The 27073-nt window shown below is 54.4% G+C and overlaps 1 protein-coding gene across 5 annotated transcripts in view; it reads right to left on the bottom strand.

Moving 5' to 3' along the window:
- The window catches only part of GSN (gelsolin), a 53632-nt gene that overhangs the window by 16128 nt on the left and 10431 nt on the right, over nucleotides 1-27073 (bottom strand). Inside the window, exons 2-6 of one of the 5 annotated variants that reach the window (XM_060608827.3) lie at nucleotides 26945-27039; nucleotides 9596-9800; nucleotides 8731-8885; nucleotides 2789-2950; nucleotides 1111-1260 (exon numbers count right to left, since the gene is read on the bottom strand). In XM_060608827.3, the coding sequence (XP_060464810.1) occupies nucleotides 1111-1260; nucleotides 2789-2950; nucleotides 8731-8885; nucleotides 9596-9791 (663 nt within the window). In that variant the 5' untranslated portion in view covers nucleotides 9792-9800; nucleotides 26945-27039. Of the gene's footprint in view, nucleotides 1-1110; nucleotides 1261-2788; nucleotides 2951-8730; nucleotides 8886-9595; nucleotides 9801-11140; nucleotides 11180-11260; nucleotides 11473-22971; nucleotides 23052-26944; nucleotides 27040-27073 lie in introns of those variants that run through there. The other 4 variants (XM_060608823.3, XM_060608824.3, XM_060608825.3 and 1 more) reach the window with 4 other exon arrangements.

The following is a 27073-nucleotide window of genomic DNA, read 5'->3' as shown; positions in this document are numbered from 1 at the left end:
CTGAGAGAGCTCCCTCTCCCGGCCGGCAAGGACCACTCGGGCATCCACAGGGACCCTCCACTTAGGGTAGAGCCTCCTCTGAGGACGTCCTGTATCTCTTCCTATGTCTCTGGTGTGCGGATCTCAACCAGACCTGCCCGGCAAGTCCTTCCCTCCCAGTTGCCCTGTCTGCAGGAGCTCCGTGAGAACACCCCACTTCTCCGCCTCAGGACAGTCCTTCAGAAATGTATTCTACCATTTCCTCCCCGGCTCTCTAAGAATGGCAAACACCTTCCACCACATGCCTTCAAATGATCCCACTTAATCCCCACACCCATGCTAGGAGGCACAGATTATCGCTCTCATTTTATAGAAGAGGGAGCTGAAGTCCAGAGAGATGGGGTAACTTGTACGCACAGCTATGAGGTAGCTAATTCAGAATTCGAACCTGTATCCCTGTGACTTCTCAGTCTATTTTTACTCCTCCGTCTGGGCTACACCACCAGACTCAGCAGCCCCAGCTGCAGCCCCAGCTACAGCCCCTTCCAAGCCATAGTTGGTATCCAGGCTCCTCCCCATGATAATCATCTTCTACTCTTCCCAAAAACTGGAACTCAAACGCCCCCAGACAAGTAGGAAGCAAAAGGCATGGAACAGAGCTCATGGTCTCCTCCTCATCCTGGTCAACTCTGCCTCCATTGACACGTCCTCAAAGCACGATGGCTGGCAAAGCCATCCTGCAGTTGCCTAAATGGACCATAAATCACTAGGAATGATCAGAAGAGGAGAGAGGGGCTTGGGTCAGTTGTCTCTTTCTGATCAGGCTCCAGCACGGGGATTGTTCTCACCGCCACCACCCTCCTCCTCAGCTCCCTGGAAAGACCTGGCCCTCCCAGCGAGAGGGTGTGGCTCACAACCCCAGCATGCACCAGGCCCTGGGATTCCAGCCCCACCTCTCAGGGGAGTCTGGGATTTGTCAGGGAAGTTGCTCTTCCCCACCTCCTGACGAGTTCCAGCTCAGTGGAAAAACAAATTCACCTCACAACTGCCTAACCAATGGAGGGGAAAGAATGAGCATCCCGCCTCTATGCTCGGCCCCACCCCGCACCCCTGGGATGTGGCCACGGGTACCTGGAGCATCGCCTCGGGCTCAGCGCCCTCCTCCGACACATGCACTCGGGCCCGGCCACTCCGTTCGTTGTCCCGGATGCCCTTGGACACCTGCGTGGCCTTCAGCCTCTCGAATCGGTTGCTGTTGGAGCCACACCACTGGTAGATGTCCTGTGAGACGGGGACCCTGTGTCAGGCAGTGCCCCAGCCTTCACTTAAGCCCGGCCCAATGACACGGAGGAGACTGCGGGGCGTGTGTAAGCTCACCTCGTTCTCTGCGTGCCCCGATGCAGCCGCTGGAGCACGGCCAGGCGCACGGCCGGGCACACTGGGCGCGATCCGTGTGCACCAGGATATGTGAGTGTGCAGCTTGGAATATGTGCTTTCTCACAGGTTCAACTACACCTACAACGTGTATAAACCCGTCTGCCTGCCAGTGGGAGCGGAAATCGGCACAACCGCCTTGGAAAACCATTTGGCTTTGGCTACCAAAGCTCCGCAGACTGCTATCCCATGACCCCGCAGTACCTTTCCCAGAGGTACACCCAACAGAAGGGCATTTGCGTGTGCACCGAACGGCCTGTGCGAGAACACTCTGGGGAGCACAACCTGCAGGAGCCTCAAACCAGAAACGACCAGAAACATAAACAATAAAAGCGTTATTGGGGCACATCAGCCCAGTGAAATCTTACACAGCAAGGAGAATGAACCATCTATAACCAAATGCCATATGGACAGATCTCAGAAATGGAATGTTGATCAAAAGGCAGCGGACACAAGAAAGAATGATTCCATGCACGCAAAGTTCAGAAACTACTGGAACCACGTAATTCCAGAGAGTTCAGGATGATGGCTACCCACGGGATTGAAGGGACCGGAAGAGCACAGGAGGGCCCTTCTATGGGTTGATGATGTTCTGTTTCTTAACCTGGGTGTCGGTTACACAGGTGTATTCACTTCGAGACACCCACCGAGCTGTGCACTCAGGACTCGCACACACTTTTGTGTACCTATTAGGCTCTAATAAAAAGCTTACACAAAATGTATCTCCCAACACTTGCATGGACATTACAGCACGTGTACCTAGGAGGTCGGGGTAGAATGTCTGGCCACGCCCACTTGCAGGTCTGACTGCACACGGGTGTCAGGAACGTGTACACAGCATCCCACATCTGCAAACGGGGCTGGGGTAAGTGCATCCCGCACACGTGGCCATATGCAGGTGTGCGTGTACAACTAAACGTGTGACACACACCCAAGTCGATGTGTGTAGGCACTCATCACGGGGCGTGCCCAGGCCTGGTGGGCAAGAGCCGACAGTTTTTGCACGTGCCTGCATTTGTAAGTGACCATACGTCAAGAGGTACGTGAAATGGGCGTGTGAACGCAAGACGTCAGGGAACCTGCATGTCAATAGAAGCTAGAGGATGCTGCGCACGAGGTCTGTGTGCCTGTGTGTGGTGGGCTTGGGTCTACACACGCGAGTCTATGCGTGCTGGGCACATCTGTACTCGAGTCCCTGCAGGTGTGTCTGACTCGCGCACAGAACATGTGTGAACGCAGGAGCTGATGTCCCTGGGGCCTGCCCTTCCCACGTCTTTGTCCGCATTCGCATCAGTGCGTCCACCTCCCCAGAGTCAGGCCTGGCCAGGCCAGAAGCATCTCAGTGGCCCCTGGGAAAGGGCAGGGCAGGACTCACGTTGCCCAGGTCCAAGATGAAGCAGTCGCCATTGTTGAAGCTCTCCCAGGACACAGGCACCTCGGTGGCACGGACCACACGCCGCCCTTTGACCTGGAAGAGTCTCTGCACCACCACCTCATTGGGCACCACGTGTTTGAATCCTGATGCCACGCCTCCTTTCTGTTGGGTCAAGGAGACAGCGTCAGTCCAGGGCAAAGGGTCCAGGGAAGCAGATATGGGGGCAGGGGAGAGGGGTGAAATGAAGGAGATTCTGGCCTATCGACCAGTAGCCTTCCAGCAGATTCCCTGGTCAGATTCTGCTTACTGCCACCCCTCTGAATCTCATACTCACTCTGCTAACAAAGACCCCGGGGGTCACTTGCCTGGACCAAAAAGCTACAGACACTCCTTTCTCAAAACACTGAGGAACTGCATTTCCTAAGGGATGTTCTAAGGAACTTTGGTCTTCCAGGTTATTCTGCAAGGAAAGGGTTCAGGGAATGCTTCTTACTGCCTTACACAATGCACATCAGCATAATAAAGGCTCTGAGAAGTCCCAGGGTAAATAAATAGGTTTCCCTTTTGCTTTATATGGCGTTTCCTACCTTATGGAATCAAGAACTGCCTTCTCTACCACATCCTGCCTACAGCTCAAGTGTTCTGCAAAACATTTTGAGAAATGCTAATCCCAAGCTTTCCCATCCTTCAAGGCTCTCCAGGAAGATGGCTCCCGACCCACACCCAGTTCTCCCTCCATCTACAGAAGGAACCCCCGGCTATGCCTTCAGAGACAGTTGTGGGTAAAGTACAACCTCGGGGTCAAGTCCTTGCCCTGCCACAACAGTGCTGGGTGACTCTGGGTAAGTCTCTATCCCTCTCTGAGCCTCAGTCCTCTCCTTTCTGAAATGAGGATGTAAGTCCCTATTCTGCCACCCTCTGCGGTCGTCACCAAGTCCCAGGGAAGGGGCCTTCAGGAAGGCTGCCCTACAGCGGTCAAAACAGCCCTCGGCTCAGGAAATGCCAAGGAAAATCGCTGGCTTTCTCGTGAGCAGTCCCTACCCCCAGGATGACAAGTCAGAGTCGAGAAGGTCCTGAAGAGGGCTTCCTATTTTACTCGCGGTAAACTGAAGCCCAAAGCTGTGAAGCGACTGACTCATGGGCAGTCAGCTCATGTGTGGCAACGCTAAGGCTTGAAACTCCGCCTCCTGTTCCCAGCCTGGCTGCACGTGTCACGGGGTGGAGTGAGAAGGGCTCCCACTAAGGCCAGAAATGTGGCCCCTCTCCACCACCTCCCTTTGAGGTGTCTGATTTGACACTTTGAGGTCTGACTTGCTGCACAGACTCCATGAGGGCAGGTGGACAAAGCGAGCGAGTTTCAACTGGGCTCTTACTGTGTCTACACACAGCAAGCAATATCAAAAGTGTGTCTGAAATCACAATGCCATGCCCCCTGTGCTGGGCATCTTGCCTGCATCTTCCGTGAGGAAGGTGTCAGTCAACCCCATCTTACAGATGAGGAAAGTAGAGTCTAGAAGTGAAGGGACTTGCCCAAGAGCTCACAGCTAGTTAATGTCAGAACTGGGATTCAAACCCAGGTGTGACTACGTCTAAAATACCAACATTATTGACCCCAAATCAGGTTTTCTTAGAGCAAAGGTAACTACGGTCACCCAGGACCGGAGGCCGAAACAAGCCACTGCTCAGAGCACAGGCCTTCAAGAAGCAAGCTGGGTTTTGTTGTTGTGAGTGAAGCGCCCTCTGGTGTCCTTTCTTGGTACCAGCATGAGGCCTCTCAAGAGGATCCCCTTGGGCTGAGCAGGGCTACCAGGGAGGGATTCACAGAGCCTTTCCTTCCTCTGCTTCAAGGGTCCTCTTGCTGGGGAGCAGGTGAGGAAGGGCAGCTGAGGATAAAGATGCAAACCCGGCATTCACGCGGTAATGACCGCAGAGGCTGCCACTCCGCGAGCCCATGTCAGGGGGGCTGAGGCACCTGCTTTACAGACATGCAATTCAATCCTCACAATAAGCCCTTGAGGTAGGGGCTCTCATTACCCCACTTCAAGAAGGTGAGACAAGAAAACTGAGGCACAAAGAGGTTCAACTCTGCGCCCAGGGTCTCAGCTAGTGAGTGGCAGTGCTGGTTTTACTCCCAAGTTCGTCCTCCAGGGACCCAGCCTCGCCCGTCTGCCAGCCCAGGAACGCCTGAGTGTCCGTGGACAGCCCTGACCCAAGGACTTGGTACGGCTGGAGGCACAGAGACAGTGGATCTGAACAACTTCTCCAGAAAGTGTTAAAAGGACACACCAACCTTTACCACGGATTCCTCAGAGACAAGAAAATGGGGACGCGGAAGAAGAGAAAGGCCCTTAATTCTTTTTTATGTTTCCAAACTATTTCACTTGTTCAAGTGTGCCTTTTACTTACAGAAACATTTTTTTAAAAAAGGAAAAGGACTGTGGCGTGGCGAGTCCAGACTCTGATTTTGGCTCAGGTCATGAACTCACAGTCTGTGGGTTCGAGCCCCACAGTAGGTTCTGCACTGGTGGCATGGAGCCTGCTCGGGATTCTCTGTCTCCCTGTTTCTCTACCCTTCCCCTACTCTCTCTCTCTCTCTCTCTCTCTCTCTCTCAAAAATAAATAAATGTTAAAAAAATAATAAAATAAAAAGGAAAAGGGCTGTTTTAGGTCATAAATTTTGGTTTCAATAAACTCTTTGGGGGCACCTGGCTGGCTCGGTCAGTTAAAGCATCCAACTTTGGCTCAGGTCATTATCTCACGGTTTGTGAGTTCGAGGCCTGCATCGGGCTCTCTGCTGTCAGTGGAGAGCCCACTTGGGATCCTCTCTCTCTGCCCCTCCCCCACTCACGTTCTCTCTTCCTCTCTCTCTCTCAAAAATAAACATTTTAAAAACAATAAATAAACTCTCTGTGAATTTATAAAGGAAAAGAATGCTTGATGTCTCATGATTGTGGACACAAATCTCCTGATTAATTAACTCCTCTAACCTTACCATCCTAGGAAATTAGACTTGGAAACGTTAACAAAAAGATCAAAGCAAGATCTTGGAAGGCATTAGTGGGTCTACAACTGCAGGGGATGGAAATTTTCACTATACTCTTTAGAAGTGATTATTGCTTTCTATGGCCTAGTCATTCAGTGGGGCAGAGATTGGCATCACATTATTTGAACAAAATTCAACAGGATAAATGGTCCTAAAAGTCACTTTCCAAGTTAAAGTGATGCTATATAGATGATAGGTAGATAGACAGAGTTCCCTATGTATACATGAATCTACACGGTTATTCATTCACACATAGAGTGCAAAGTATTATCCATCATTTGGTGTATATCTCTAAAAGTAAAATCACACAGGACTTATACTTTCTAAAACCTGCTTTTCTATAATGTTTGACATTTTTCAATAAGCTTGTATTACTCTTATAGTCAGAAGAAGAAAAAAAAAGCTATACAGATTTACATTTTTTTTTTAATGTCAAACTGTTTATAAGACAAAGAAAAATGTACTGATTGGGGCTGGTCCCCTCCCTCTCTTGAACTCTAGGTTACTTATCTAAGAAATGGGAGGGAGTCCAGGAAGGACTCAACTGATTCTGTGGGGCCAGGGGCTTCTATGACTCAGCCCAGCCCAGGTTTTGTTTGAACAAAGGGTTTCAAATCACCCAGCCATGAGGGGTCTCTAGGGTTCTGTCTGAGAGGCAGAGGAGGAGGAGGGGGGATCTCCAGATTCTGAAAATTGCAATACTTTTCAGGGTAGGTGGGTTGCAGAACCAGAGGGGCCAGGGCCTATGACATATGACAGCCCTTTCTAGGCCCTCCTGTCCCCTCCGTGCCCCTTCTCACACCCCGAGGACAGAACTGGTTCTGAGGAGCAGGCTTTCACAGAAACAAGTCTTGCGTAACAAAGTCTGCTCCTTAGGGATCTATAATTGATGAGGGCTCCAGGCCAGGAAGCTTGGGCCTGCCAAGTGCGGGGGCAGCTGGAGGACTTGCAGAAGGCAGCAAATAGGACTGGCCTTGGACCTCCCATTTCCACCAGGAGGAGCCTGGGCCTTTCAGGACTGAAGTTCCAAATCCAGGGCCGGGCCAGGAACTCACCCTACAGAGCATTCGGCAGAATATGGTCCAAGAACATCCTGGAAGACGCACCAGAGGGTAGCGGATGCTTGCCACACATGCAGATTCCTAGGCCCCGTCTGCACTAAGATCAGGGACCAGGGAGTCCAGAACATCCACTGTGAGCCAGTTCTGTGCTGGGCGCTTTACTCTGAATCCCAGCTCTGTCGCCTACCAGCTGCGGAAGCTGCTAACCTTGCCCAGAAGTTAAGCTGCTGTGTCCACACAACAGCAACAAGGCTGTTACAAGGGCTTGATAATGTGCTGTTACACAGGCACTGCTGTTACAAGGGCTTGATAAATGTGCGAGAGCATACACCCAGAGGCACGCGACCGGCCCAAAGCCTCACAGCAGTTAGAGGGGGTAGCCTTGGGGCCTGAACCTCAATCTCCCTGACTCCTGGTCAAGTGCTCTTTCCACCTCCTGTTCCAAGAACTACAAAAAGGCCTGGTTCTTCTCCAGCTCTGGGGTCTGGGTCCCAAGCTTCTCACCTCTTTTTTAAGGTACCAAAGCCTCCTAAAGGGCTATAGGAAGAAGGGGGAGCAGGTCAGCTCAGTAGGAGGAGCTGTGGGTACAGAGAAACTGGCCAACAGGGGGCGCTGGATAGGCACCGGGGCATCCAGCCTAGCTCCACCCAGCCCGGGCCTGAGTCCCTGTTCCCAGAACCCACCCTACTCTTTGCTATCTCCGTCGCAGCGTGCTTTCCCATTGTCCAGTCCCCTGCGCCTCACCTGAGCAGACTCCTGCTCAGACCCCCAAATACCACCCAGTTGGCACAGAGGACCCTAAAGCCCTGACAGGGGCAATGACTTCTCGAAGGTCACACAGCACATCAACAGCACAGACAGGGCTTCACCCCTATGACAGACCCTGGCTCACAAGAGGCAGGTTGGTGTAGTGGAAAGAATGCTGGGAGTCAGAAGATCTTGGCTCTGGTCCTGCCTCTAGGACTGACTTGCTGGTTGACCCTGGGCCAGTTGCTTAACCGCTCTGTGCCTCAGTTTCCCTCCCTACCTTAAAATAAGATTTTTGCACTCTGACATTAAGGCCCGTCTGGCTACCAAAGCTCGTGATCCCCTCCCTATCCTGACCGAAGACAACCCCGGCTTTGTAAAACCACACCTTTCCCTGAACGCTTCCAAGGTGCCAGCCCTGCGCACGGTATTTCCCAGCCACCCTTCACCAAATCCTGTCTCCAGGCCTGAAGGGCAGGTACCACTGGCTCTCATGCATCCAGAGAGGAAAGGAGGCTCGGAGAGGCCAAGTGGCTTGCTTGTCACACAGCACAGTAGGGCAGAGCCTCTCAGGGCTCCTAGCTTGGTTTTACTCAGCCCCACCTGGCCGAGGATTGGGGGTAAGGGCTGTGTGGGTTCAGACTCCTCAGAGTTCAAGGTCAAAGAGGATTCTAATGAACATAATGAGGAATGAAGTCAAGGCTGCCCTTTCAGATACCCAATATGGGGCCTTCTGTTGGCAGGACCTACGAACTGAGAGGTGCAGGAGCAGGACTGGGCCTTGCCCTGGGGAAGCAAGCGGCTGGATGTCCACCCATGGCCCACCCCTCACTGCTGGGGCTAGGAAGACAATCCTGTGAAGTGACACATTTTCTTCTCTCCATTTTAAGATAAGAAATCAGAAGCTCAGAGAGGGAGTGTAATTTGTCTAAGGTCACACAGCTAGGAAGGCCCAGGATTCAAACCCAGGGCTAGCCAACTCCAAAAGCCGAGCTCTGACTTGTCTGCCACCCCAACCTACAAGGCTGAAAGATGGATGGGCCTGAGCAAGCTCTGCCATTGGTGCATCCATCCCTGGCACCCAGACCTACCTTGTACTTGAGGCCAGACTTGAAGTAGCCCAGGAAAGTGGCTGACTCGAAGCCCTGGACCTCACGGTGCTGCACGGCTCGACCATTCAGATAGTCGTCCAGCTGCACGGTGAAGATGGCGGCTGCCCCGCTCTCGTCCTGGCTGCACTCATTGCCTAGGGGGCGTCAGAGCAGCATGAGCCTGGCTTCCCGAAAGTGGACCCAGCCTCCCAAGGAGGAGGAGTCCTGAGCCTCCAGCACTGTCCAGTCCTGGCTGTAGAAGCTGGGCAAGCCCCTACCTTCTTTGGGCCTCAGTTAACCCATCTGTATAAGGGGATGGCAGGAGGCCGGACTCCATGAGTCTCCAAGAGCCCTCTCAGCTCTGACACATCCTCCTACACTCACCTCTCACTCATTCCCCTGCACTCCCTCTCAGACCTCTAGACATGAAGTCAGGCCTGGGAGCAGTGGCTCAGTTCAGATTAACAAAGTGAGGTGCGGAGATGGGGGGGAACTTACCGAGTCCTGGAGCAGAGCAGGGGCTCCAGGCTCCTGACTCTGCAGGGCAAACCGGGGTGTGGCTGGAGCTAGACCAGGGAAGTGTGGAGGGGGTCCGGGGGCTCCAGGTCAGCCCAGCTCTGAGTGCCACGGTAACCTGTCTAACCCTCAAGACACTCCCGGGAGGTAGGGTGTGCCCTTTCCAGAGGCACTGAGTGGCGCCAAAGGGCAGAGCTGGGGTCTGAATGGGGGCAGGCGGGCTCTAGAGTTTCCAGACCCGCAATGTCTAGCCAAGGGGAAGGCACACGCTCGATGCTCAGCAGTCACTAAGTCCTCCTGGGGGACTGTGCCTCAAGGTCTGTGCTTTACGGGGAAGGGGTGGCCTCACCCAGCCAGTAGTGGAGGTCATACTGCAAGTTGCCATTCCTCAGCTGCACCGTCTTCAGGATGACATAGGCGTCGCCCGTGAAGAAGTCTCCATAAAGGTTGGGGGGCACGGGCACCAGGTCGAACTTCTCCACACGCCAAATCTGCAGGCCGGGCTCCTTCCCTGCCTTGAGGAACTCGGGGTGCTCCACCACCATGCTGCTGGGCTGCAAGAGACAGGCATGGCCTGAGCGGGGGCAGGAGCCTCAGTGGGGAGAGACCCCGGGGCACGAGGGAGGGTGGTTTCCAGCCCCAAGAGCATCTCACTTGAGCCTCTGAATCTCCCCACCCCTGAGGCGAGTCTACCCCTGTCTCTGTGAGCCAGCGAGCAAACAGGGCAGAGTTTAGGCTCCAAACCCTGTCCTTGACCAGAGTCTGTCTCGCCTACTCAGCTCACCGTGATGCAGGGACAGAGGGCTCCACCTCTCTTCTCCCCTCCCTTCTTAGTGCCAATTGGATGGGACAGCTGAGGCACGGAGAGGTGAAGTGACTCTGCCAAGGACCCCCAGCTAGGAAGCAGCACAGGGAACTGCTGTAAGCCCCAAGAGCATAAGCTCTGGAATGAAAGGGAGACCCCCTCATATGGCAAGGGTAAATCTGGGGGTCCCCAGGGGTTCAGTGGGTTCCCTTCCAACACCTCAGTGGCTCCTAGAACTAGAAGGGTCCTCAGAGAGCTCATTATGCAACCCCATTCTGCAGATAGGGAAATTGAGGCCCCAATGGGGGAGGGTAGCGGCCCACGGTCACACAGCCTTTTGCTTTTGCTCTTTGGAAGATTTCCCATACCCCATCCATGTCCCCATCACCCTCCCAAGAAGGGCCTAGATGACTGAGCCCAAGTGGCCTCCTGCGCTGTCTGCCTCCTCCCTCCTGCCCCCCCAACGTCCCACCCCCAAATTCCATTTCTTGGAAAAGGTGGAGAGGACGCAGCCGGGGTCTGCAGGAGCCTGTTGGAGAGGAGGCGGTCAAGGATCGGGGGAAGGACATCAGACATGCACAGGGGCTAGAGATGGGGCAGAGGCAGGATGGTTAGCCTGGAGCTGGAGCGCAGAAATCAGCAGGCACAGGTCACCTCAGGCCGGAGGACGGATCTAAGAGAAACCAGATGGGGGGAACTCAGGCAGAGGGGTGGAGAAACACGAAGGGAAAACAGGAGAGAGGAGGAGAAACCAGACAGGACAGAAGAGACAACAGAGAAGGCAGAATAAATAATAGGAATGAGCATAAGCAGGCAGAAGTGAGATCATACAAGAAAGAGGGGGGGAAATCCTGCACAGGGAGAGAGAAATCAGACAAGAAAGAGGTATCTGAAATGAAATCAGAAATCAGAAGAGGGGAGAGAAATCAGGCAGACAGAAAGAGAAATTAGACCAGGAAAAAGAGCAATCAGGAGGGGAACAAGAAATCCGGCCAAGGTGAGGTTAGCCTCTAGGGAGGGAAACAGCCAGGCCCCCTGAGGCTCCCACCCCCTTCCACCGGAGCCCCAGAAGCAGCAAGAGATACTTACAAAGCAACAAAACAGTTTTTCCATTCTAGACCTGAATTACTCCCCTTTTCCTAGCGCTGTATCTGCAAGAACTTACAATAGAGAGTTACTCCGGGAGCCCCGGGCCCCCCGGGCACTCACCCGCGCCTCGGGCACCCGCCCCTGGGACGCCCTTGCCTGGGACGCCCTTGCCTGGGACGCCCCCCGCGACGCGGTGGCCGCGCGAGCCAGCGGCGACAGCGCGCACAGCGCCAGGACCAGCGCGCAGAGCAGCGCAGGTACGGAGTGGTGCGGCGCCATGGCAGCGACGGCGGCAGAAGACCCCAGCCCGCAGCCGCGATCCCCCGGTCACCGACCCTTTATAGCCGCCTGCCCTTCCCACTCAAGCCGGGACCGCCCCTCAGGGAGGGCGCGGGGCCCCGGAGGGGCGGGGATTTGGCCGGGCGGTTGGAGACATGAGGGATTCAACCCGGACCGACCCAACCGGGCGTGGCTGCCCCTTCACTCCTGCTCCCGGGCGGCAACGAAGCAACCGGCCCAGGGAATTCAGCAGGCGCCCACGCAATGCACACTACATGGGTGCGTGCAGGCACCAAAGGTGGGGAACCCAGCTCGGCCTCCTGTGTGCCCCACACGAGCCCCCTCCCCTCTCTGCCCCTAACATCTCCAGTAAAACGATGACAGGAACTTTTATTTTGTGAACGCTTTCCACACATATGAAGGCCAGCACCTCACAACATCCTTTACAGAGCAGGTCCTATGAACAGCCCCACTTTACAGAGGGGAAAACCGAGTGCAGGGTGGTCAAGCAACTTGTGCACAACTAGGAAAAAGTACAGCCCAGATTTGAACCCAGGCAGTCTGGGGGAGAGGCCCACCTAGGCCGCCTGCAGCTGCGCCTAGCTGGGGGCAGGAGGGCAGGGAAGCGGCTTGCCTTCACTGCACCGGGGAGCAAGCAAGACTCCCGGGGGGCTGGGTAGAGCTCTCCAGTCCTGAGATTGCACACGCTACTCTACTTGAGACCGCCCTTCTTTCCTTCTTTTAAAAAGTGTTTCTTTTTATCACAACCTACAGTCACCTATTTGTACAAAGTTGTTCCCCGTCAACCCCACTCACTGCCCCCCAGAAACAACCACTTCTATCTACCCCCTCTGGGCTGGCTGATGCTTGCAGGGCTCACCTTCACGTCTTAAATAACAAGCCCTTATTGGTTCTTGTCGTTGTTGGGTTTTGGGGAGGGGGCCCAGAGGGTTCTTTTTTCACTTTAAGGTCTTATCTATTGGCTCCCTGGGGGGGGGGGGGGTGGGGGGGGGAGGGAAGGCAAGGATTCAAGTCTCTTCCCCACTCCCAGGCTCCCTTCCCACCCCTTCACTGTCCCGCTAGAGGCACCCAGTCAGTGGGTTCAGACAAGTACTATTCTGACTCACGCAGGCCTGCTTCCCACCTCCACCAACCCCTCTCTCTTCCCTCCCCCAACTCTGCTGGACCCACTTCTCTGTTTCCAGATTCTCTTCCCTTCCTCTCTCCTAATAGCCTAGTGCAACGAGAGGAAGAGAACTGGGGAGCTGGAGACCTGGGTTTGATCCCCGCCTCTACTGTGTGTAAGGTACTTCATGCCTCAGTCTCCTCATCTACTAAATGGGTACAGTAGTTACTGAGGATTAAATCAGTCTGTGTGTATGAAAAGGGCCTGGCCTGCAACTAGGTAAACGGGAGCTCCTGTCCCCATTCCCGCAAAGCTATGGTCACCTATCCCAGCTCCTAATGGAGCCCAGTTTCTATTGAATCAGGCTAAAGTTTACCCTGTACCACCCACAACTTCCTCCCACTTAAGGGGGTCTGTAGGTCAGATAAAGAGCTAAGGGAACACACAGAGAGAAGGCAATTCAGACTGTAGGGATTGCTAGAAGACTTCATGAAAAAAAAAGGACTTGTGCCCCAGGCCTCAAAGAGCAAGGAGGAGGCAGATTGAGAATAAAAGACATTCTAGGGGAGGGGACAGGCTGGGCAAAGGACAAGCAAACACAGGCCACATCCAGTGAGTAAGTAGGGGTCCAGTCTGAGACACAGGGAACAAGAGGAGATGAGAGGCTGGCAAGGGTCACAGGGGCCCTGGAGCCCCACAAGAGTCTGCAACTTATCCCAGTGTGGCTCCCAGGGAGCCACGGAGAGATGCCCGAGGGCTCAGGGCTGTGTGCCCAGGCCCTGGCCTGCAGAGGCTGAATTCAGGGCTCTTCCCTCTCCCTGGGGATTTGGAGGATTATAAACCTCCCCCAGTTCCCAGATGCTCTCGATGTAAGCATAAACCGGTTTCACCTCTCTGCATAGCAATTTAGCTCTGTGAATTCGAAAGACCCAAGGCCACAGAAGTCCCACTTCCTTCAGTATTCCTTACAGAGAAACACCAAAATATACGTGCAAGGATGTTCACTGAAGCATTGTTCGAAGAAAACTGGAAAGGACCCAAATGTCCTGGTTAAATAAATTATGGAGCCGCCATACAATAGACCACTCTGCAGCTGTGAAAAAAGAATGAGCTAGCTCTGATTGTGCCTGGCACACAGTAGGCACACAGTAAGCAGAGAGAGACCTCTAAGCACAAAAAGAAGCAAATTGTACGAGGACTATCGTATGACTCCTCGCCTCTTTTTTTATAAGGGTGGTGGTTTTTGCATGCATCCTTCAAAAGTCAAGGAGGGTAAACACTAAACTGTCAAGGCAGTGTGCTTGAAAGGGGACAGACCAAGGGGGAGACTTTCACTTGCAAATCCTACTGTGCCTGCCTGAGGCTGGGGTCACTGCAGTCAGCCTGGGAGGACACCTAAGGGTGATGAAAACATTCCAACCCTAGATAATGGTGATGATCACACAACAGAAAAATCTACTAAAAATCGGACTCCTAAACACTCACAATGGGTAAATTGTTACCGTATAGAAGTTACACCTCAATCTACTCACCTGAAAATAAAACTAGCTGTAGGGTTTAAAACTATTTCCAGGTATGTATCCATGATAGTTTTTGTTTCTTTTAAAAAAGAAATAATACCACTAAAAATATACTTAAAGTAATGCCCACTCATTGGACAGTTCATTAAAGACAAAAGAGTAGGGAGAAGAAATCTCATCATCCCAGCCCCCAGAGTGAAAGTGAGTTGGCAGCTGGCCCAGCTGAGCGGTCCCTTCTGGAAGAGTGGCCCTGACCTGGCCAGTTGGTGATTCACAGAGGGCTGCTGTGGCTTGGCCTTGGCCCCAGGGGGGTCACCGACTACCAGCCCAGGGTCCCTGGCCCCCAGGTTACTGATTACCAAGGCCCTACAGCTCTGGAGCCTGGGTCCTCAGCACTGGAGACCTGGTGAAGAGACCCTGGCCCCAGCCTCTGGGGAGCCCGCAGCCTGGAAACTCTTGCTACAGGGCAGTGATGTGTGTGGGCTGTGATGGGGCAATATGGTCTCACACTGCTCCCCGCCTGGAAGACGATGTATGAGTTCAGGACAGTGGGGGATCTCAGTGCAAAAGAAAAACCCCTAGGTAAAAATGAAGAGGCCCAAGTGCTAGACCTGCTTCTGCCACTGACTTCTTGGATGACTTTGCATAAGTCGCTGTCCCTGTCTGGGCCTCAAGTCTCCATATGCCCTATGCACTGGGGCAGCATGCTCTAAGATGCCTTCCTGGCGGCAGCATTCCCGGAAACTGTCTGTGCAACCATATCCCGAACCTACACATCTGTGAGCCTGTGTTCCCATCTGTAAAATGGGGGCATTGGACCAGCTCACCTCCATAGGACCCTCTCATTCAGATGGTCCAGGGCCCCTAAGCTGCAGAAGGAGGCACCACCATCACCGATGGCAGCATGCCATCTCACCTCTGGGTCCAGACATCTCTGGGAGAAGAGAGGGAGGAAAGGCAGGCGGGGTCCAATATGGAGTCTCCTTACAGCAACCAGAGAAAACAGGCATTGAAGTTCCCATGTCACAGATGGGGAAACAGACTCCGCGAGTTTCAGTCACTTGCTCAGGGCCACTCAGCTGGAGAGAGGCACCGCTAAGACTCAAACACACGTTGGGCTGGCTCTAATCCCCAAGGGCTGTCTGGGGAGACGAGGCAGAACCCTCCAGGCGTCATCCAGCCTAGGCAGGGAGCAGCAGTGACCCCCGCAGTAGCTAAGCCAATCAAGGCCAGGCCAGCCCCGACAGCCAGCAATCTCTGAGGCAGTCAACCTCACCCCCTTCCCCACACACCTCCCAGGCTGGGGCAGGGGGTTGCAGGAAAACCTGCTAGGCCCCCCGCACACCTGTATGAGTACCCAGGACAAAGGCATGTCCTAGGAAGACCCCCGGGCTGTGGCCACCGAGCAGACGGACTCTGCCACCCACAGACACTGGGGTCAGGCCTGGTTTCTCTGACTTGGGAGGTAGCCTGGCTCTGCCACCACTTGTCCGGAGAGCACACGTCCTAGTCCCTGCTCTCCTCTGGAACTCACACGTCCCTTTGACCTTTGATCTTGGGTGTTCCTGGTTCCTGCCCAGAGCCGCGCACACAGTAGGCAGCTTTTCAGTGTCTTCCGCAGGAAGGAGTTATACAACCATGTCCCTCCCCTGTCGCTAGACCCCCCCTCAACTAGCTTGGCCCTGCTCCCTGTGTGACCTCAAGCTGGTCTTCCTGTCTCTCTGGGCCTCCCAGGGCAGCTACCAGAGACTGGAGGAGGCGGCCTCGCCCTCCGCCCCCGGCCACTGTGTACAAAAGGCCTTGGCCGGGCCTGGAAGACGCCACCCTGTTCTTTTCTCTTCACCCCAAACACTGTTGTGCTTGATTTCTCGGGCAGCCGGCCACTCCTGGGAAGCCCTCACTTGGAGCTTGTTTGCTTTCTGGCTCACTGCTGTTCTCTGGGTCCTCCTGGGAACACCCACCCCTCTGGCCCAGGATTTTGCTAATTGGGACAATAGTCAGTAAACAGAGAGGCCAGTTATAAAACCCAGTGAAACTGAGCAGGGCCTCCGTGAGGTGTGGGGAGCCTGTGGCCTTGAAAGAACACGCGTTTCAGAACCTGGGAAACTCAGCTCCTGTGATTAGGGCCTCAGCTTCCTTATCTATAAAATGGGAGGATAACACCCGGCTCACAGAGAATCGAGGAAGCCCAGAGGCCTGACACACAGGAAGAGCCCCCCGCAAAGTCAGCATCCTTCTCCCTGAACTGCCTGGTTTCTTTGCACAGAGGCCTCTGTTCAGCATGGAGACATCATGTGCGAGCAGTGTGGGGGTGCGGTGCAGGAGAAAGCTTACAGGTTCGACAGCCTCTTGAGCTGAGCTGTGTGACCTGGGAAAGGTTACTTTCCCTCTGAGCCTTGGGTCTGTAAACAGGGATAGGGAGGCCCGGTTCAGAATGGTTGGGAGCTCTGGAGCCAGAATGCTGGCGTGAGTTACACAGAGAAGGACTCGTGAGCAGCCATGTTCATTAGTCCATCCTCTTCGTAGACAATGACTCCAAGGACAAGACTGTCACTTCTCAGAGTCACACAGCAAGTACCTGGCAGGGCAGACCTAGAACCCAGCTCTCGACTCCCAGGTCCAGAGCTGAAGCCTGAGCCCGTGACAGGATAGAGCTCCCTGGAAGAACCAGCTGAACCTCTGCCTTGGCCCAGTCTACCACGGGTGTGGACAGCTGTTGGGGAGACGGCCAGTAGGGCTTGGCTGACGCCACCTCCAAGAGACCAACGATCTCAGGGACTGAAGCCACTGGCCCTTTTCCAGCTTCCGGAGGTAACCCCACCTAGTGCTGAGAACCAAGACGGGACATTTAGAGGGGGCCTGGCCGCACCACTTCCTGACCCCGTGCCCTGGAAGCAGCCAGATTTGGCCATGGCCGTGGCCCAGCACCCTTCCTGCCAGGGTCCACTTCTCAGTCTGTCTCCCCTTCCCCAGGGGAGGAGCTGGCCCTGGGAGGCTTGGCAGGCCAGCGGCTGGGGTTGTAAACAGTGACAAAAACTGTATCCCAGCCCCTTTGGCACTCCACAGCCCACCAATAGGGGAGACCCGGGCACAGACACAAATGTGCAGCAGGACAAAGAGGGCCCGACTGCAGGCATTGTAGCCATGGGGCCCAGTAGAAGACACAGACACGGTCTCCATCTGCAAACCTCTGGGGCGGCAGGGCCTGTGAGCCCCAAACCAGAGCCAGAATGAGCAGAAGCCATGGGAGGCAGCCCCCTGCTCCACAGAGGAAGGGCTTCCCAAGAGGGAGAAAAACCATGTGCATGATTGTGGAAAGAGCACCTGCCAGGAAAATCTGGGTTTGAATCCCTGACCTAGCACTTCCTAGCTGTGTGCCTTTGAGCGAGTAGCTTCTGCTCTCTGGGCCTCAATTTCCTCATCTGTAAAATGGGGATTATAATACCTCCTTCCTAGGGTTGCTGTGAGAATTCAGTAAGGTAAGATACACTCGAGGCTGAGCGAAGTGTTGGGCATACAGTAGGCAGCTATTAAAAAACGCTTTGGTCATTGTGTGCTGGTGGCATGGGTAGGTATCTCTCTGAGACTGAAGTTCCTTATATATAAAATTGGGGTAAAAATACCTTTCCCAAAGGCAAGTGGAGGGGACTGAATGTGAGCATAAATGTGGAAGATTCTAAGACCATGCCCAGCATAAAACTCATGTTCAAAAACGCCACTTTCTTTCCTCCTTTTCTGGAGAAGTAATGAGCCGCCCGGTGGTGACCCAGCCAAGGGGACTCAGGTGACAAATGAACCAACTCATCTCTAAGGACCCTTCGGGCCCTGGGATCTAGGATTCTGAAAGAAACGGCAAAGGCAAATAATGTTTGTGCATTTGGCCAAGTCTGCGGGTCAAGTTGATCTTTCACCACGATCCACCAGGAACCTTAGAAGCTCCCTAGGCTAATAATCATGCTGGGAACAATGACAACAGGACATCAGAAGATAGTGACATGTCCCTTCTGCTGCAGGCTCCAAACGAAGCCCTTCTTTGTGCCTGAGCCTCGCACAGCCAGCCACGGCCAAGACTTCCGCGCGCTGGGCTCAGGCAAGAAGCACGAGCCTATCCACCTGGGTATCAGTCTACATCCTGCAGGCAGAACTCTCAAGAAACACAAATGCGGCAGGTGTGGGGCAGAGGAGAGATGACAGAGTCCGTGAGCAGAGGCCAAGCCCTCATGAGCTCAGGACACCAAGAATGACCAGCAGGGTGAAGACTGTACAAACTCGTATTGAACAGAGCACAGGGCAATGCCCAGTGTGAGTCTGAACAGCCCAGATCCCCACCACAAGGGCACTTGGGAACGTGGCCTTTCTTCAGTGCTTCAGTTTCCTCCTCTATAAAATGGGGTGATGATTCCTACCCTGTAGGGTGTCTGGGAGGATTGAAGGAGCCCCTGGCACCAGGCTTGGCATGCAGCAGGTGTTCAATAACCATAACATCCAAAGACAAACTCCCGGCCTATGTCCAGGCCCTGTATACACACAGTTCACTGGCCGCATATCCACCCTCGACCTCTACCTCTGTGTCCTTCCATGCAAAACAGGAGAGGGCTGGGGGGCCCAGCCAAGGCCCGGAGACCCAGAATGGTTGCTGATGCCAGGGATGGGGAGGCATCTCAGGAGAGGGCCTCCAGCCAGCACCTAGAGAGCCCACCTTGCCTTCCAGCCGCCATGAGTCTCTCCTCATGACACCCTGCCCTCTTTTCTGGTCTGCCCTCACCAGAAAGAACGAGGGCTCTGGAGTCACCATCTGATCCCAGTCCTATCACTCATTATCTGGTGACCCTGAGCAAGTGACTCAACCTCTCTGAGCCTATGTCCTTGAGTACAGAGTGGTCAGATGATCTCACAGGCTTGCCAAAACCTGATCCTAGTCAAAGTCAGTTATGGAAAAATTCCTAAGCCCATAGCATGATGAGAGATTCTTTGCAATTTAGCTCAAACTTTTACCTACCATAGAACTTCCAGAGATGCAAAGATATTTTTTATTGCTACTAATCCTTTTAATTGTAATAGTTTTGTGGGTTTTTTTTTTTTTTAATACTTTCCCCTCTTAAACATAAGCAGAGGTATAATAGTGGAATGCTTTTGTTCCTTTTCCGGCCCAGAAAATAATCACAACCAGCTGGAAGAATGAAACAAGATTCAGCACATACTACCCAATGGCCGGCACAGTCGGGCTCCGGAATGGGTGCTGTCTTCTCTCCGGGCTTCACCTGCATCCAGGCACCTGCCCAGTGACCAGCATCACCCTGCAGGCATCTGTCCCTCCGGGGGCTCCGGGAACCCTCGGTGACACTGTGGCCTAACCACAGTCATCCCACCAAGACACGACAGGAGGGCTGAAGCCAGAGCTGACGTGCTCCACCCTACACACTCTGTGCCTCACAACCCCACACCCTACTTCCCAACCTCACATCCCAGGACTGTGCTAGGTCAGGGTCTCCATCTGTCCTCGGGAACCACTGCACCAGATTCCTCGCTGCCATTATCCATAGAGATTGCATCACTGCTTACTCAAGACCCTTCCATGGCCTCCAGTGCAGACTGGAAGTCAGGACCCCCAAGCTTGGCATCTCAGGCCCTCCATGCTCTTTCAGCCTCGTCACCCACTGACTCCTCCAGCAACACTCTCTGGGCCACCTAAACGTGCCTCTAGATGCCAATTTCCGGCCTCTAGAAGAGCTGGGGTCTAGCCTCAGCTCTGCCTCTGCCTCTGTGTGACCTTGCCTCTCGGAGCCTCGGGCTCCTCATCGGGCTTTTGGGGCTCCTGTGCAGACCAGACAAGATAAGGCGGTGAGCGCCAGGCGCCAGGGGGCTCAGGAAGTGCTAGCCTGGAGCCGCCCTCCAGGCACCTGCAGCCTCTCCTTGCCCTCCCATAGCAGCTGGTGGCTATCTGCTTCTCAGCCCCAGCAGCTGTGCGTGCTCTCTCCTAAGTCCCCGGAATGCAGACGTGCTTGCAGCCAGCAGCGGCAGCCAGAGGGGGAAGCAGGAGGGAGGGTGGCTTAGAGGAAAATCACTGGGGTCTGGCCCAGCCAACGTTGGTGCTCACAGCTGCCTCTGAAAGAAGCGGGGGCCCGGCAGGCTCTCTCTGAGCCAGGGACTTGGTCCCAAGCCTTGACCCCTGTCTGAGCTCACAGGGTGGTAGGGGGTACCCTGGGCCCCACTCCTCCCGGACACTCCCACTCTCTGGCATCCAAAGAGACAGGAAGGAGGAGGCAAAAAACAGACAGGCCTTTGTGAGAAGACACAATTGGCCCCTGCTGCTTCGTGCTGGAGCCCCAGGCACTGACACGGAAAGGGTCCCTCCGTGACCCAGGAGCCTGCTCCATTGCTACGTCCCAAGCCCTATGTCCCAGCACCCTGTACACCGTGTTCTCTGTGCCCCATACCAGACCTGTGGTCCTCATACCTTGTCCTGCGTGCGCCCCCTGATGCGCGTTCCATGCGCTGCGTCCCATGTCACTTACACCTTACATCATGCTCCATATACCAGGTCACACAGTTGTCTGATGCCCTCTGCTCTACACACCAGCTTTCGAAACACCAGGTCCTGTCCCTTGAAAGTGTGTGCCACAAACCTTGCGCTAAGTCCATGAATGGTGTCCCCCACTCCGCGATTCCCATCTCTAGTGTAATGATTAAGGAGGCCAGACTCCCAGCCCTTCTGACTGTTGCCTATTCGACTGAGAGAAGTTACCTCCATAGTCGGTGCCTCAGTAACTTTGGCTATGAAATAAAAATGATACGAACGCTCACCTAGGAAGAGTTGTGGCGGGCATGAAAAGAGATCATGCATTTAAAATGCTAAGCCCAGCACGTGGCACAAAGTGAGTCAATACAATGTTTGTGAACATTGTTATAAGCACACCCAGGTACCTGTACTGCCCCCTGTATACTGCGTGCCAGGCTCCCACATGCCTGGCTCACACGATGCATCAGACATTCCACCACATTAGCGAAATTCAAACAATAAGCTACAAGAAGGATAGGATTATCCCCTCTCCTATGGAGGAGAAATCCAAGGCTCAGAGAGGGGCAGTAATCTGCATGAGGTCACACAGCTAGAAAGAGTGAACCTGGAGGGGCACACATGTCTGGGCACTCAAAGGGACAGAAAGGAGATCACTGGTGGGCTGGGGGGGGGGGGTGTGGAGACAGGCATCACTTAGGGATGATCAGGGGTGATGAAAATACTGTCCAACTGCATTGTGGTGACGGTGACAGAGCTCTGTAAATTTACTACAACTCACTGAATTCATTAGAACAGGTGAGTTATGTGTATGTAAATTACTTTGACAACTTGCAGGAATTATACTTCCAAAAAGCTGCTGCTGCTGTTGTTGTTCTTTTTAAAGCTCATGCACTTCCTATGCACCATTCTGCCAAAACGTGCAGCAAAAAAGTGAGTACAGACGGTCACAGAGGCTAAGCAACCTCTCTGAGGCCCAGCCGGGAACAGCCTTGAACGGGGAGGTCCCCAAACACCTCTGCAGCCCAGGTGTGCAGCAGAATCCCTTAGGGAGCTCCAGAACCCGTGGATTCCCAGGCCCCACGCCCAGCCTCTGGGTGTGTAGGTCAGGGTGGGGCCCAGGCACCTGGGATTCTGAGACTTAGCCTGGACTGGGAGCCACTCATCAAAGCCCAGCATCTTCTTTCACAGGCGGGAGAGGGGACTTGTCAGACCCAGTCAATCAAGCAGTGGGGAAGCCAGGGCTGAAATTGGGGCCCCCTTCCCTGTCCTTTCTCTGTTTCCCTCCTCCTCCCTGGCCCTCAGCCTCCTGGTGACTCAGGGGTCTGAGTCATCCTGTGGCACCACAGAAGAAACTTCTTAGGAAAAACAATCCCCAAACAAAGCCTCCCCTGATCTGCGGAACAGAATAAGCCCAGGAGGCTAAGAGAGGGAGGAGAGAAGAACACAGGGTGGAGGTAGAGACCAGGACCCCACAAAGACTTGGTCTCTCCTACTGGCCACTGATTTGTGTGGGACCCTACAGAAGGCACTTCCCTGCTCTGAGCCTCAGTTTCCCCACCTGGAAATAGCACCTACTACTACACGTAGAAGCTTATTATGGACCCCACAACATGATAAGTTTTTGTAAGCTTTTTCTTATGTAATGCTTCCCCAAAACCCATGGCTAGCATCATGCCCATTTTACAGGCAGGGAAACTAAGGCTCAGAGGGGTTCAGTCCCAGGTCACATAGTTAGGAAGTACAGGGCAGGGTCTGGATCTAGGGCTATCTAACTCTGAAGTCTTGCTCTCACTCCTACACCCCTGTAAAGCATACCTCCTGCATGTGTTGGCATGCAGTTCACATCTCGACAAAAATAAGGTGAAAGGCCATGGTAGGTTCTCAGCTACAAACGCGTCTCTCCTTTCTGTGTCGGGCCTTGTTTCAGGACCTCCCGGCCCCGTGGGGAGCACACAGGAACTTGGGTAGTCACTCAAATGGCTCTGGGCAGTGGGAGCACAAGGCAGGGAGCACCCAGGGCCTAACCAGACAAGGAGGAGGAACGTTTGTGCAGAGCCTTGAAGAACGAAGGGAGGTTTGTCTTTGGGAGCTGGGAACCACCAGGCAAGTCAGGAGGAGGGAACAGCAAAGGCAAAGGCTGGGAGGTGTGACCCACACAGAGCAAGGCAAACACTCGAGGGGCATGGCTGGGGAAAGGGCCCGAGTGCCAGGAGTCCTGGCCTGCTCCCTGGCAGGAGGGAGAACAGGATCAGAGCTGGTGTCATCTCTGCAGAGGGCCTGGCTGGCCGCTGACACGGGGGTCAGGAGTAGGACTTCCCCTGAGGCCTACCTGGAGCCCCTCCTCTGAGCAGGCTTCGGGGACCACCCCAGATCCCTTGCCACTCACCCATGGGTCAGAGTCTCCCCCAAAGGCCTCTTCCTCGGCCATCGCCGGGCCGGGCAGAGGGTAGGCGAGCCTCTCCCGACCACATCGACCTAATCGCGCAGGCCTATAAATAGGACCCCGTGGCTTAGTCTGAAATAGCTGTGCCAGGCCCAACTCCACAGGCATCACATGGGCACACGCAGTTCTGGAAATGGTCCTTGACACATTGGCACATTAAAACCCAAAACTTCCTCAGGAAACCATTGTTTCATGCTTTAATTCACTTTCTTAAACAAGAGGCAGTGGGTTAGGGAGAAGAGCCTACCCAACTCTTGCTGATTACTGGCAGTGGCCCTTGTGACCCCTTCTCTGCTCCCTACTCTGGGGGCCCTGAGCAAGCCACTACCTCTCTCTGGGCCTCAATTTCTCCAAACGTAACTAGGGTGGTTGGATGATTTTCTTAGGGCCCTTCTAGTCAGGATACTCCCTGGAAATATCTGGGAGACCCCCTACCCACCCAAATGCCCATCCCATTGTTGCCTCTTCTCCAGTTGACTTGGGAATTTTTTTTAAATTATCAGCATTAAAAAAAAATGAGAATTGCAAAAGGGAGAAATGAACAGGTCTTTGCCCTGTCACTGAAAGGCTGGGTGACCTTAGATGAGTCACTATCTCTCTCTGGGCCCCAAATTCCTCAGCCATAAGATAAAGATGCTGGTGAGATGATTACAGATTTGTGGCCACACAGGACCCCCAAGGGGCAGATTACAACATGGATGGGGCTGTTATCAACCCACAGGGAAGTAAAGATAACCAAGGTTATCAGCGTGCACCAGGCATTTGCTTCGAACTTTACTCCCCACTCAGTTAATCCTCAACAACCCCCTTTCCCCATCTCACAGATGAGTAAACTGAGGCTGAGGGATTAAGAGATGTGACTAGCAAGTCGGGGCCAGAGAGATTTTTCAGGCTCAGACCCGTTACCTCTGGAGCCCAGGATGTAACCACACTCGGTGCTGCAGTGAGATGGGTGCCGGCGGCTCAGGAGTGCCGACCAACAGGGACATAACCCAACAAAGGCAGGGGACAAAGAGGGGAAGAGCGTTTTACCGTGGGAGTGACAAGGCTTTGCCCAGTGACACTCATTGTCTCCGACCAGTTTACGACGTTGCCCCTCCCGTCTGCCCTCCTCCCCTCCTCTCACCTGCTCTCAAATCCCAATGTTCAAATCACTCCTCAGCTCAAAACCTGCCCACGTCTCCCTGGCATCCAGAGGACGGAGACCCTGCACCTCCGGCCACTCCCCACCTCAGCCCCACATTCCTGCTTCAGCTACACGGCTCACTAGTCCCTAGGCACAGTGGCTCCAGGTGGCCGTTGCCCACGCGACTCCCTTGCCCAGAATGTCCAAGTGCCCCCTCAGCCCGGTGCCTGGCACAGAGTAGGACAAGCCCTCTCTGGCTCCTGGAGGCCCTGGCATTTCTCTCAGTGCACTCCGGGCCTCAGCCGCCGCAAATCTGGGTCTCCAAGTGCAGGGTGGGGTCCGATTCACCTCCCCTCTGCAGCACAGAAGCTCAGCAAGGGTTGGCTGGGTAAATGAAAAGTTGCAAAGAGCAGAGAGAATGCTGAAAAGGGCACATTTCCCAGGACAGACCGACACAAGGCTTTGACAAGCCTCAAAGCCTTGACTGAGGCACAGGGTCAGGACACCACGCTGTGGAAGAGACAAAAATTACACCCTCAGGACGCATCAGAGTGGGAACTGGAGCCAGCTCTTTCGAGGGCTCCTTCTAATCATGCAATCCGGGCAGGTCCTCTCTCCTGCTTTAAAACTTTCAGTGGCGCCCCAGCGGTTTAGGATAAAGTCCAAACTCTGGCCCTTGAGGGCCTGCATGCCCAGATGCTGCCTCGCCTCCAGTTCCTTCTGCAGCCAGGCTTTCTTCCAGTTCCTCAACGACTCCACATGCAAACACTGTTCCCTCTGCCTGGGGGCTCCCTCCCCTGCTCACGCAGCCACCTGCGGCCCCCTGTCCAGGTCTGGGCTTTCTCGGGGAGGCCTCAGTCATGTGTCCCGACAAAATGCCACCACGCCCACCAACTCCATGCGCTCTCATAACCCCTGTCACTTCCTCCTCAGCTGAAGAAAGGCTGGATCTGTTACGTGTATAACGGCTGACTATCAGACCCAAGACGGTACGGCCCATGAGGGATGGGAAAATCTTGTTCTTTGCTGATTCTCCAACACCAGTTCCGGGCCAAGCATCTGTCGATGCACACACGGTTGAATGAATGAGTGAATGAACAAATGAACCTATATGCATAACTCAAGACCAGAAGGTGGTTAGAATCCGGGTGAACATTGGATGCAGGAAAATTGGGCCCCGACTAAGAAGATCAGAGAAGTAGGGAGATAAACTGAGCGGGGAAGCCTCCCAGGAGCAACAAGGAGAGAGTGCTTCCAGAAGAAGGTAACCAGAGAGGTGGTACGGGGAGACCTGAAGAAGTGCCACCGATTTTGACAAGTAGGAGGTCACTGGGGCCACCCTGGCTGAACCAGAGTTCAGCGGAGGGGGCATGAGGCGGGGGCACACTGCCAGGGGACAGCAGTGAAGGGGGCAGGGTAGCAAAGCTCTTAGTTAACAGGTACGCAGCTGGGCCTGAGCCGGTCTGGCCCTGCACGGTCTGCAGAAGTGGGGAGAGCAGGAGACAGGTCCCTCTGTCACTGTTGCCAAAGGCACTGGCATGGCCTAACACTCTTTTTGGTGACCGATCACTTGGGGCAATTCAGTTTTGGCAGCTGTCAGGCCTCAGTTTCAAAAGCGGAAGCATCAGAACCAAGACAGGCCCCAGATCCCTCCTTTCTGGGCAGCCTCGGGCTGGCCCTTCGTCTGCAGAACCCTTAAGGTGCAGCTGAAGTGAGCCAAGTCCCATCTCTGGGCCTAGCAGGCCTTCAAGCAATCCCAGGCTTCGTGGACAAAGCATTCAGGAGACCATCAAAAGGCAACTGTATCTAAGCTCTGGGAAAGAGGAACAGCAGTGACAACTGTCCCTGCCCCCCCACCCCACCCCGCAAAGCCAGCTGGGTCACAGCAGATGAGTAAACCCTGGAGTCATTCAGCCCCTTCTCCTTTTGGCCACCAAGGGTGATGTCATGAGCTGGAGGGGTGTTTTCCAGGCTCTCCAGACGGTTGCTATTGGAAATTCGCCTTTGCTGCCGCATTGGAAGCTGGGCTTTCCCCCTAGTCGTGATCCTTCCCATTTCACAGTTCACAAAGCTCGTTAGCATCTATAAGCTTCTACAGTCCTCATGACAACCTTGTTAGGTGGGTGGGTGGGAGACCAATACACCCATTTTATGGGGGGAGAAACGGAGGCCCAAGCTGGGTCATGAAGTGGGTCTCTTGCTTCCAGCCCAGAACTCTGCATGGCAGCCTCCTGGGGCGGGGGGGAGGGGGGGGGGTCACTGAATCTGATAGTCAGGTGGGCCCCACCCTGCCAGCTGTCCCAGGTGGGGATGACTCATCCACCTGCCCTGTGACTCACACAGCTTGAGTCCACCTCTTACGGTCAAAAAGCTGGAGGCTTGGCAGCCACGCCCCCGCATGTTCTCACCTCTCCAAAGCCTCCGGGGAGAATTCCTGTACCTCCAGGGAATCCACCCTCATACGGAAGAGCTGACAGAGGCCCTGAGAGGGAAAGTGACTTTCCTCCAGCCACACTGTGAGAAGTAGCACAGCCAGGATAGGGCCCAGGCGCCCCGGCGCCCAGCCCAGCCCTTCCTTGTCTCTTCCCCACAGGATCCTGCCCTCGCCGGTGAGGAGCAAATGAGGCAATGGGCAGAAATGTGCTCCGAGCTTTACCAGAGAAACCTTGGGGACTCCCTTTGAATCCACTGTGGTGAGCAGCGGCTGCTTCCACTGTCCCCTCCAGACTCCCCTGGGCAGCCAGAGCTGGGCTTAGGAGGACTCAGGGGTGTGTGCACTGTTGTACCTACCTTGCAGGGCTGTGAGGGGGAAGACGGCTGCTCCCGGCAGAGGTGCTGGGACCACGGCAGAAGCACTGATGTACAAGGGGGGTTATCAGCACGACCTGTAAACAAGGGGCCAAGAATCTCAAGGTCAGG

The sequence above is a fragment of the Panthera onca genome, chromosome D4 (genome assembly GCF_046562875.1).
Source record: "Panthera onca isolate mPanOnc1 chromosome D4, mPanOnc1 haplotype 2, whole genome shotgun sequence".
Classification (NCBI taxonomy): Eukaryota; Metazoa; Chordata; class Mammalia; order Carnivora; family Felidae; genus Panthera; species Panthera onca.
Note: the sequence above shows the minus strand (reverse complement) of the source record. Positions and strands in the feature narration are given on the sequence as shown.